Raw genomic sequence first — 12,635 nt, 5'->3', positions numbered from 1 at the left:
TTTTTGTTTTATTCTGACTTGGTGCCTTTTTTTTCACCGTATTTATTTATTGTTTCTGCTGAGGCTTTCGTGAGCAGCGAGGTTTTGGGCTGTTCTGACCTGATGCCTTTTTTCAGTATTTTTCTTGGGACAGCCTAGAGAAGGTGTTTTGTTTTACCTTGGTTGCTTTTTGCGGTTTGGCCAATTTTACTCTTCTCTAATCATGCCTAATAACATTCTCCTTTTTGATGGTTGGCTCTGTTTATTCATGAGGTAATAACTTTATGGATTCTTGTTTACTCAGTGGGCCGCTCCAGGTTAGGACTATCGTCTTTGCAGTGGAAGATTTTCTTTCGTGTTGATATCTTGCACGCCACTTCTTCACGTACTGGTTGTTTTGACGATTAGATTGTAGCGGAGATCATTTATAGAGGCCTTGTATTTCTTCACGAAACAAAGCTGTTAGTCTGCGTTTGTGTACGTCTTGCCTCCTCTTCGTCCTTGTCTCTATAGCGCAGTTCTTTATGTGTATCGAATTATTAACCAACTAGCCCAACAGGTACTACTCAAGGCTCTGTCGGCCGCTCGCGCAATGCGTAGTGTCGAGGGTAGAGCCGGAAAATTCAGGCATGACGGAGAGGATGTTTGATCGAGTAACATTCTGCCATGTAAGGGGAAGTAGTGAAAAAATACTCTTCATTATTGTATTTGCGGTCATAGTGAAACAATGACATCTTATTCCTGCTGACGAAGGCCTAGTGTGCCGCCGACCAGAAGGGCCACGAAGGTAGAGGAGTAAACATGGCGGACAACTGTCCGTCACAAGTGTGAAATGGAATCTATAGCTACCGTGCCAAAATCATTTTATATCCTCGCCGACACCAATCTCACTCGCATCAGTGTGAACTTAGCCACAGCGGAGGAGTTGATGGGCTAGAGGATTGAATGGTGAGGTAAGTAGGAACTTAAGCCGGTGACCAGTTGAGTTACACTTTGAGGTCTAGTCGAAAACGTTATTCCGACATGTCGAAAAGGACATGTCGGCAAATCGTGATGTGAACCATCGAAAGCAAGAACGCAGTCCTTACAATCTTCGGAGCTTCAGGGTCTCTGGTCGTTGGATTAAAAGAACTGCCTCAGTCTTCTATGGATCCGGCCGAACACCTTTGCGGTCGACGATATGTAGGAGTACCAGCGCTTGACCTTCGCCAAAATGAAAATATTTAAAATTGAGGACAAGTCTGGCCCTTTGCCAGGAGTCTAGAAGAATAGCGAAGTGCTTGTTACGTTCGATAAAGGTCGGACCAAAATAACAATGTCGTCTAAAGGTTTCTCATATGAGGCCACGGACTATCATATCCATAAATATTTCAAACGTGACCGGCGCAGTAGCAGGCCGTCCGGGGTAATATATGCTGCTGTAAAACAGGCATTGGGCTCTGATATGTTCAGCGCCTATTGCTGAAGAGAACGACGACAAGAATGTTCAACGCGCGTGACGGGCAGGAAAGAAAACGACAACGAAGCTCGCTTCGACGCTCGTACGTGTGCTGACACGTCTCACGACTGATCGCAGAACGTTCTATTGACTGTTGACGACGTATCGCCCTGTGCAAGGTCTTCTACAACACTGCTTTCGTCTTGTCCATAGGGTCCATAAGAATGTAGCGATACCCGGATCAAAGCATCAGAACAGAAACAGGACTCGGAGAAAAGGCACTCTAGGATATAGTCGATGCTTGGGAGAGGATAAACATTTTTTAGTAAATAAAGTTGAGGAGATGGTAATCGATGCAGCACCTCCATATTTCATCTTTTTTTAGCAGTATCCCGAAAGAAGCCAAATAATGGAGAACTTCTAATTTACGCAATGTCGAAAACGGGAATTGGCCGATCAAAAAAGAGCACGTTGGTGGGTCTCTGCATGTCAGGACGCGACGAATAGTTTGATGGTAATTTCGGCAAGATGAAACTGTCCTGCGCTCGGCGCGATGTGCGGGTGGAGTAAAATCGACTGTCGCTGCTCTCATGGCAAGTGAACTGTTTCTAAAAATGGTCGCATCTTGACGACAAGCTGTTAAGGTCGTCTTGACAAGCGAAAACGCTGGCTTTGACTGAAGCATACCTGGAAGTCGGTGGGCACGCAGGCGCATGGGCAGGGAGAGCATATGTCCCATTCGCAAAGCCAGAGGGCTAGGCACACTGCTCACGTCGTAGTATATCTCACCCGAAACAATTTCACAGATGGTGCGCTGGCCTTCAGATCAACTTTCTATGACACTAGTCGCGGTGGCTACATTTACCAGTGTCCAAACTTCAATGTTATGCGGCGAATCTTGAGGTCATCGAATGTTCGACAGTGTCGAATAACATCGGAGACTGAACTCAAGTTATACATAGCAATGAGGAAGTGATAGACGTTTTCTGCAATGCCATTGAGCGGATGACCAACCTTGTCATATTCTGTCATCGGGTTGCTTACGATCTTGCTAGCTTCAGTATTGCCTTAGCGTAAGTGGTGCAAGCTTCATTTTCTGCAAGTGTCTGCTGCACACAATTTTTTTCCTCTGGTAAATACACAACACTTCTTATTGTCCTCTACAAACCACTCCCATGTAGTGTGCGAGTCTCTGTGCTTCTCATACCACATGAAGGCGGCTGCATAGGGAAGGGTACCTTATTCGCCAGCTTAGCCGCCGAATACCGGCGGTTATAGCGGCTCACACATTCATAACGGGGAGCCACTCGTCAAAATCTTGCCTTGATTGACCGGAAGAGGAACGGGGCGCCCTAAACGGCAGTGACGCGTTCGTGACTTTCGGCACCATATCACCATGTCGTACAGGGACGAAGGGTTCGATGTTAATATCCGGGACGCCTCAGTGGTCTGCTGAATTCCCACCGGAACGGGAGGAAGACCAGCGAGGCGACAGGTCCGGTGAGGCTCCAGTGGCTCATGATGCGTCGTACGGGTGGGCGTACCCCGAGCCTGCCACCAGTGTGGTACGGACGAGGTTCACTGATGGAGCGCTATTCTGATGGAGAAGGCAGAAATCAGCTCGTCAACAGCGGCGCCTCTGCACGAGAGTTGCGTCCAACGTCGTTGTCCTTCTCCTCCGCTTTTAATTTAGAAATCATATTCAAGAGTGTTATTTGACTATAGGAAAAAATTTGAAACAGTTCTAGCACACACAACCACAATAGATAGACTACAGACGAGACACAAGCGCTGACTCTCAACTGATTTTTATTGAAGAAACGCATCACCGTATATCCATAAGAGTTGGTGGAGACAGGAAAGGGGCCATCTCTCCATCGATTTGGTTGCGCACCTTAATAGTTGCAGTGATTGCGTGGCCCGATTAGGTAAGGCAAATATTCTCGACAAGCGCGCTGATAAAACGGCACGTTTCAGCCTATAAGCTTTCCATATCAGGAAAGATGGCGTCGGATGTGTCAGTAAGCCTTCTTTATCGATCTTCAATGCTGAAGTTAGCATTTTAGGTGCTGCAAAAATTTTTCACCTTTTGAATGTCTTGTTATTGATTTTTGTATTTTTTTAGCGTCGAATAATTGCGCGTGCGTTATATCTATCTTGTTATCTTGGCGATCGATGGCTCTTTTCCTGTCTCCACTAATTCTTCTGTATTAGTGATGCGTTTCTTGAATAAAAATCAGTTGGCACTGTACGCTTGTGTCTCGTCGCTCGTCTAACGTTTGTGGTTGTGTGTGGTGCGCTGTTTCTAACGCTGTTTTCAATCTTTTTCATTTAGTCATAAAGAGCCAACTCGGCCAAAAAAGAGTGTTAATGAAGGGGAGCAATAGTATGCTGGAGAAAGTCACTAAAGTGTTCTGATGCTATTACTACCTTTTATATATCAGAAAAATAAAATACGGCATAAGGAAAGTGAAGCCTAGTTACTCGTATTCATTCCTCGAGCACATTTTATGTGCTGTAACGAAGGAGATAAATGATGAATTCTCAGTCAGTGACAAGCGCCTAAACAAAACATATGATGGCTATTTGATTTGTGGGCTGCACCCTTTCGAGGAGACATCAAATACGCAAGGGTACAGCGAATTTCTCTCTGACGCACCTAAATACAGCCAATATTTATTGGGTAGCGTTCCTTTATTTCCAGCATAACAAGTTAGGTTACCTACAGCAAGATACATGGTTCCCATTAGCCGACAAAAATGCCAAATGCACCATATATATTTTGCTAATCTGGGATCTAGCTGCTACCCTCGACAAATATTTCTTATTCGCAAATAAAAAAGTAAGAATAATAAATATTTCACAGTTGCATTGTTTCGTTTCACGTTAATTTATTACAAAGCACTCACGTGAAGCGGGTGAACAAATTCTTTCGCTTGAGAGCAGGTCTTTGTCGATCGAATATGCTTTCACAAATTACGACTTGGTACCGTTTAATCAGAAATTTCATACATTATTGTAGACTTCCACAGACGTTTAGCGTTAATTGCTTAATTGCACAATATTGAATATACTACAACATTAAAAATATCGTGCAACCACTTCTCTTAAATTAATTACAATATTTTCAGGGATACGGATCTCCACTTACTGTGTACCCATCTGTGCTTCCTTCAGATGAAGTAGGTGATTCACAAGTGCCGGCATTTTCGTTTGAAAACACGTTGATAAACTGCGCACACAATATTAGCACGGCGAATCCAACCATTCTTGTTACTTTTTAGAAAATTAACGGGATGGGTATCTGAGAGGTGTTTCTCTGAAGGCGCCGCTAAATAGCCAACCCTCAGCATAAAAGGCATTCACAGCAGGCAGCATGCAGATTATAAATTATGTTTCAACAAAGCTCCTTTTAGCGCACAAGTTCATGCTTCTCTCAATATTTTCCACGCGTATATTTAAGAAAAGAAATGAAATGCTCTCAGTATGAGTCTCATTTCCATAGGTCGAATTCCTTCCTTAGGGCATTGCTGTCTATGTGGTATTTGCACTCTCTATATATGTAAAAATGACAAAACATGGCAGCGGTTTAACCAATACACGTCACTACGACCTGCTAAAGCTTTGGGTACAGATGGGAGGTCGTGGAGACGACGACGTGGAATGCACAGTTCGAAAAACCTTTGAATTCGGCTTGCGAAAAAAAAAAAAACCCACCTTCGACGTTCTATACTTGCTTCCTACAAAAACCTGTGAGACCTAATCCGATCAGCTTCGATGTTTTTATTAGTGTGAAGGCACTACAAGCGGATATAGAAGGTCTGGCGATTTTGCTAGTCAGACCTCTTGATTAGTGCCTTGACACGGAAAGAAGAGTACGAGTCGTCTTCAAATAAAAACAAAAAAATGTGCTGCTTTTGCAAACTGCAGGTGAGTAAAACTGTTCTGGGCGAAAAAACTAAAAGTATCATGGTATTACTACGTTAATTGCAGCACAGAAGCCTACATAGCGTCCTTGTTTTCTTAAAGGGTAATGTTATTATAATATGCAGTTTATATGTTTCTTTCACCTGAAGCATTAAAAATTCATATTGATGTTTAGTGCAAATGTGTGAACTATAGTAACCTCTGTGCAGTCAGGATTTATTAACAGTATTGCCTTTATAAAACGAGATAGGAGGAGAACTAACATAATGCATAAAGCAAAATGAACTTCGAAGTAAATACAAAGCACACTTTTTCGCCTTGACGTGTAACTATAACTTCGCTCCAAGGCAACGATAAGACCTTTTCGTTACATTTGTAGATGGCTTTTGAGTTCTTTTCGTCTGGAGGCTGAATAGAAGTCGGCTGAAAAATACTATTCTTTAGAGAAATATTTAACACCTTTTCAAAGTGTATATTCTTAAAGATAGTGCAATGATGCAGCAAAAGTTTCAATATATTAAACAAATCACCGTACATGCGCAAGATGCACTATCAACGTTATGTATACACAAGATGGCAGTAGGAAAATTATATTTATCTTTATCACACACACACAGACACACACACACACACACACACACACACACACACACACACACACACACACACACACACACACACACACACACACACACACACACACATACAAACTGTACGCCTCATTAAAAGAAACATTATTACTTTCAACGACTTTTCAGGACAAAGAATCCTGTAATCCTCCTGTCAAGATATCGTGTGCAAAAATGTTCCTCTTAATGAATAGTAGACATCGCTGTATATATTGTTTAGTCAGACGAGTCGGTCTTTTTCTCACATGTATATATATATTGTCACGCTAATGACGACGATGAAGGATGGTGATGGTGTGACAGAAGAGGAGAAAGAAGCGTTGGTTTCGGGGCGCTAGTAGGCTTCATCTTGTTCCGATACATCAGCACTGTAAATAAACACCCCTTCCTATTTCATCGTAACAACTTGGTGGAAGGTGCTCCGTACGATCCCCTCGATCCCTACCTACAGCGCTTCAAGGCCAACTGGAGCTTCGACGTAGTCGCCGCATCGCTGGACTGCCACCGCTCACGACCATTATGGACCACACCGACACAAACCATGCAAGCCGCGACGCTGCAAGCCAGGCTGGCAGCATGCCTGCCCAATCCACCCCAATTCCGTCCCAGCCTTACCGGGAACCACGAACTTTTGCCGGAGAAGAAGGTGAGGACGTTGAGAAGTGGCTACTAGATTATCAACGAGTTAGTCGGTACAACCGGTGGGACCCCCTTACCATGCTAACAAACGTCATTTTCTTTCTCACTCACACGGCTCTGACCTGATTTGAGAATAACGAGGATAACTTAACGACTTGGGAACGGTTCGCCACCGAGCTAAAACTCCGTTTTGGCGACTCTGTGCCCAGCAAAAAGCGGGCTGAGCAGACCCTTGCACAAAGAGCTCAATTGCCCGATGAAACTTGTACAACTTACACAGAAGAGATCCTCAAGTTGTGCAAATGTGACAATTCCAACATGCCTGAGGAAGACAGAGTCGGTCACATTTTGAAGGGTATCGCGGCGGACGTGTACAACTTCTTAATCGCCAAAGACAGCCTTGACACTGTCTCCGATGTCATTAGACACATCCGCGCGTTTCAAGCTTTTAAAACACGTCGTATTGCGCCGAAATTTGGGCGGCTGGCCAACGTGCCTACCGTGGCCAGTCTTGATGACCATGCCCAACTAGATCTTCCGTCAATTATCCGGCAAATCGTGCGCGAAGAACTTCTACGGATCAACACGCTTCCCCTGCATGAATCTGCTGAGGTTTCTGTCCAGAGGGCCTCTAGACGGCCGGCTTCACCAACACAAGCGATTCAAGTACAGCATTTCTCTCAAGCTCCTGAAATTGCAGCTTCTATTGACTACCCGCCAATGCATTTTGCCAACCCGACTGCGTCTATGCTTGAAGCCCCAAGGTATGACGTCACCTCAAGTGCACCTAGATCTTCTATTCGATCTACAAGGATTCCTGTGCAGTGTGAGCATTCAGCCAGACCTACGATGCGCCCTGCTGTGCCTGACTCGTATCCACAACACCATTTTATACATTCGCCACCGATATGCTACTGCTGCGGCGTCGAAGGTCACATCGCCAGGTACTGCCGCAGTAGGTTCCCGCCACGCTATAACCGCCCGGGGCCTCCAGCAGTGCCCAACAATCGGCAATACAGCCCCGTTTTCCAGCAATCCACTCCCCGTGGGTACTTCGGCAACATCCAGAACGGGAATCTCCGCGACCATTCCCCAGCATCTGAGCGAAGTGTTACTCCTCCACCCGCCTTCCGTGCCCGTCGTTCTCCATCACCGCATGATCTGCATGATCAGCGCCGATCTCAGCTCACCTCAACGCCGTACTCTTGTGGATATTCTTTTACCTTTTTCGCCTATGTTTGACTTTTCTGAAACAGATGGACCAACCTCTCGCCCTGCACATCGGACCCATCATAGCATCGACACTGGTTCGGCTCGTCCCATTCGTCAAAAGCCATATCGCGTGTCCCCATCTGAGCGCAAAGTCATTCATGAGCAAGTGGAGGACATGCTGCGGAAGAAGGTGATACAGGAGTCATCTAGCCCCTGGGCTGCCCCTGTTATTCTTGTACGCAAGAAAGCCGGTTCGTGGCGATTCTGCGTCGATTATCGGCGTCTAAATTCTGTTACGAAAAAGGACGTCTATCCTCTTCCTCGCATAGACGATGCCCTCTACTGCCTCTCTGGTGCGTCCTATTTTTCTTGTCTTGATCTCAGATCTGGCTACTGGCAAATTCCAATGGACCCTGCGGATAAGAAAAAAAAACAGCCTTCGTAACGCCAGATGGCCTTTATGAGTTTAATGTTATGCCATTCGGGCTGTGTAATGCGCCAGCCACATTTGAACGCTTTATGTACACAGTTTTGCGCGGCTTAAAACGGGACATTTGTCTTTGCTATCTGGACGATGTCGTCATATTTGGGAAATCCTTCCAAGAACACAAAGACCGTCTAGTACGTGTCTTGAATTGTCTGCACAACGCCGCCCTAATTCTGAACTCCAAAAAGTGCCCCTTTGGGGAGCGCCAAGCGCTGGTGCTAGGACACCTTGTCAATGGTGATGGTGTAATGCCGGATCCCCAGAAAACTGCCGCTGTTGAGTCTTTTAAACCCCCGCAGACAGTGAAGGAGTTGCGCAGTTTTCTAGGATTGTGCTCGTATTTTAGACGCTTCATACATCGCTTTGCTGACGTTGCTTACCCATTGACGTGCCTTCTCCACAAAAACTCTTCTTTTAACTGGACACCAGACTGCGACGCGTCATTCCGTCAACTGAAGTTTCTGTTAATATCGAAACCCATCCTACGTCACTTCGATCCTACTGCAATGATAGAACTACACACGGACGCTAGTGGAATCGGTCTTGGTGCAATCCTTGTCCAACGGCACGATGAACGAGAGCATGTTATCGCGTACGCAAGTCGTACCCTGAGCAAACCGGAGCGAAACTACACCGTCAACGAACAGGAATGCCTAGCCGTAGTTTTCGCTGTGCAGCGTTTCCGTTCATATTTGTACGGACGTTCGTTTACTATCGTAACTGACCATCATTCACTCTGTTGGTTGCGGAACCTTCGAGACCCATGTGGTCGCCTCGCACGCTGGGCCCTCCGGTTACAGGAATATGACTTTGCCGTGGTGTACAAAAGCGGGAGGCGTCATGCAGACGCAGATTGTCTTTCTAGGATGCCAATGGCCACGACTGGACCTGAAAGCGACGATTTCGACAATTATATATCGACCCTCGAGCCAGCGTTCCCCGACACGAATGTTTTCAAGACGGAACAGCAAAATGATACCAGTCTGCAGCCTCTCTTTGCCCAAGCCAGCGTACCTACAAGCCGTTTTTGTGTGCATGATGGCCTCCTATGGAAAAACAGTTATTCGCCTGTCGGCCAGCGATACCTACTCGTAGTTCCCAAGACGTTGTGCACGGACGTATTGCGTGTTATGCATGATGATCCAACTTCTGGGCTTTTGGGATAGGTTCGAACACTCCACCGTGCTCAAGAAAGATTTTACTGGCCCAGAATGCGCTCGACGGTTGAACAATACGTTGCCAGTTGCAAGCAATGTCAACGCCACAAACGTCCAACTGCAACTCCGTCTGGCTTGCTGCACCCTGTGAAGACCCCGACAGCACCGTTTGATCAAATAGGCATTGACCTCGTAGGTCCGTTTCCGAAGTCCGTGGATGGAAATCGCTGGATTGTAATCTGCGTGGACTATCTCACACGTTACTGTGAAACCGCCGCTCTTCCATCTGCTACGGCGCATCAGGTGTCGCTTTTCTTGCTGCACTCAGTCATCTTACGACACGGCCCGCCACGAATTGTCATCACTGACCGCGGGCCGACAATTCACTGCTGATGTTGTTGAAGAGCTCATGCGTTTATGCTTCGTAACTTTCCGACACTCGACGCCATACCATCCCCAGACAAATGGCTTGACTGAGGGCGTCAACAGAACGCTTATCAACATGCTAGCCATGTATGTGGACGCAGGGCATAAGAACTGGGACACCATACTGCCCTTCATCACGTATGCGTTTAATACCGCCACGCAAGAGACGACTGGGTACAGTCCATTTTTTCTGCTCTGCCAGACCACCACGCTACTCTCTGGACACTATCCTGCCCTTCACAAGCCGTGAAGACCCTCTGTCTCGCCGAAGAAGCTCGGAGAATTGCCCGATTACGGTCTGGTGCTTCACAAGAACTGTCTAAAGTGCGATACGATGCCAGTCACCGGCGGGTCACGTACTCTGTAGGTGATTTAGTCTGGCTATGGCGTCCAATTCGGCGCCGTGGCCTACATCAAAAACTCTTGGCCCATTATGACGGCCCATATGTGGTTATCAAACGCATTAGTGATTTAACTTATGGAATAGCCCGCCTGACAGCATCGGGTCGCCGGTCTGCCAAAACCGAACTGTGTCATGTTGCCCGCTTGAAGCCGTGTCAGCCTCGCACGACTCACGAACACGCCCAGAGGGCTTCGTCTGAGTAGGGGGGAAATGTCACGCTAATGACGACGATGAAGGATGGTGATGGTGTGGCAGAATAGGAGAAAGAAGCGTTGGTTCCGGGGCGCTAGTAGGCTTCATCTTGTTCCGATACATCAGCACTGTAAATAAACACCCCTTCTTATTTCATCGTAACAATATATATATATATATATATATATATATATATATATATACCCTCCCCCCAATTCAATAACCAGCACGTTTTACGAGCTGCGTTTTCCTCGGGATGCTTGGGGTCATAGGGATTGACTGGAGCAGGGACTGAACTCATCGGTTTTACTGGTACGATGGTAGGCGACTGCTGGGATGAGCTTTTTGCCGCTGTGTGTATCGTTGGTATCCACTAAGCCACTATGAGAAGCGCTATGGGTGAGCTGGGGCTGCACTGATCCTAGTATAATTTTCGAAATATTAGAAAGTCCGGACACTGGGAGCCAATAAAAAACGCGCATGTGCACAAAATCGTGCAAGCAAGCGCTTTTTTGCCTGGACGTCCTTGCGCACCTGGATAGGAAACGAAGACGGTTTCTTCTTTTTTCGAGGGGTTTGGATGTAAGTCTTAATAAATCATGGTCGTTGCCACTCTCATCCTCACATGACACACTATAGATCAACGTACCACTAAATGTGAAATAAATAATGTGGCCTGCCGTGCATAACAAACTTTACAGTTGTTCTTGACCTCAATCGAACAATATGGTTACTGCGAAACTGTTGACTGTGGGCTTAGTCGGAGGTTCGAAGAAGAACTATAAAACAGTAAGCGTAGGTCGGCCCACGGCCCAGTATAATTAGGAGAAAGAAGTAAATAAAACGAGGAAAAGATTGGAGGCTACGAAACGATGGACCCGTGTGAAAAAAAAAAGCATAAATGTCTCATAAGCTCTTGTGCTCCTTCTTGCTCTATGTATGAACCAGCCGAGCACTCGTTCATCACATTGTTTCCGGAAGTGTTTACATGCAAATAGGGTTTAATGATCAGTAAAATAGTGTTCTCGCTCCTCCGCTTTGCCGGTTTCGAAGCTCTGACACACTGTACATTTTTTTGAAGATTTGCGCTAGATCTCCGTGTTCACCTAAAATTACCTCCGCGGTAGTACATCATGACCGAAAAACCGATGGTATTACAAATGCCTTTAAAATGATTTCAATGCCAATATAGTGCGCATAGTTATAGAGAACATTGGTTGAAAGCATTGAGGTGACGTACGAAAGCACCTTATCTCAATTAGCGTGGTGAGAAGAAACGTACGAAACAGGCCGGGGGTGGGGCGGGGAGGCTACTTCCGCTGCTGACAAGCAATGGAGGAGCGAATATAACGGTGAACAAAGTTGTACATCCCCGGCAAGTAGTACCGCTGGTGGAGACGGTCGTATGTCAACAGCAAGGCAGCATGTGTGATTTGCGGGTCGGCATAGTGGTGGATGTTTCGTCTCGTATAGTGGACCGAAGTGACGCAACACAGTGGCAAGGGAACAATGAACGCCGTTCCTTACTGCAAGAGGGTATTTAAAGCGCAACAGGGGCAAAGGGGGTCACCTATGAGGGCATATAATTTTCAAGCCAGGAAAAAGGCAGACCAGCGTCTTGAGCAAGCGTTTTTCGATACGATACATTTCCTCTGTCAATGTATTTGCGACAACTTCAACGTCGATGGGTGATATGTGCGATCCTCGTCGTAAAGAGAACGGTCGGGAGGCTTTCTCGCCCGCGTTTACCGCTGTGGCGCAGGGCAGGTCACTATGCTCGGTAAATCTGTACCTCCCAGTGTAGGTGGAAGGATCGATGACTCTCCAGGGGCTGAATTGCTGTCATCGTCGATTCCTCGCTATCCGAGGCTGCAGCGTCAGACTGTATCTTTGTTACAAATAAATGTTGTTGGTTACACCGCTAGGTCTTTGCATTCTCGGTTTGTACATAGTATGAGCGGGGATCTACCGATGCATTTACTTTTGCCTTGCAATTCCATGATGCTACCTTGAAGCTCGCGATGTCTTCGTTTCAAAGAGGGGTTAACATCAGGCGGCGTGACTCGTCTGCCTATACTTCTTTACTTATGTGTCAACCTAGCGTCTAAAGTCAGCCACAGTGGTGCGCAGGCGCCCTCCTTGCACC

At 46.3% G+C, this 12,635-nt stretch overlaps 1 protein-coding gene across 1 annotated transcript in view; it reads right to left on the bottom strand.

Annotated features, from left to right (window-relative positions):
- Positions 1 to 4,796, bottom strand: part of LOC146186706 (uncharacterized) — an 83,287-nt gene extending 78,491 nt beyond the window's left edge. The window contains exon 1 of the mRNA XM_084605722.1: positions 4,569 to 4,796. Coding sequence (XP_084461848.1) covers positions 4,569 to 4,685 — 117 coding nt within the window. The 5' untranslated portion in view covers positions 4,686 to 4,796. The remainder of the gene's footprint in view (positions 1 to 4,568) is intronic.
- Positions 4,797 to 12,635: the final 7,839 nt, after the last annotated feature.

Source organism: Amblyomma maculatum, chromosome 6, assembly GCF_055883805.1.
Source record: "Amblyomma maculatum isolate TAMU_Amacu chromosome 6, ASM5588380v1, whole genome shotgun sequence".
In the NCBI taxonomy this organism is placed as follows: Eukaryota; Metazoa; Arthropoda; class Arachnida; order Ixodida; family Ixodidae; genus Amblyomma; species Amblyomma maculatum.
This window is presented reverse-complemented; position numbering and strand designations above follow the sequence as displayed.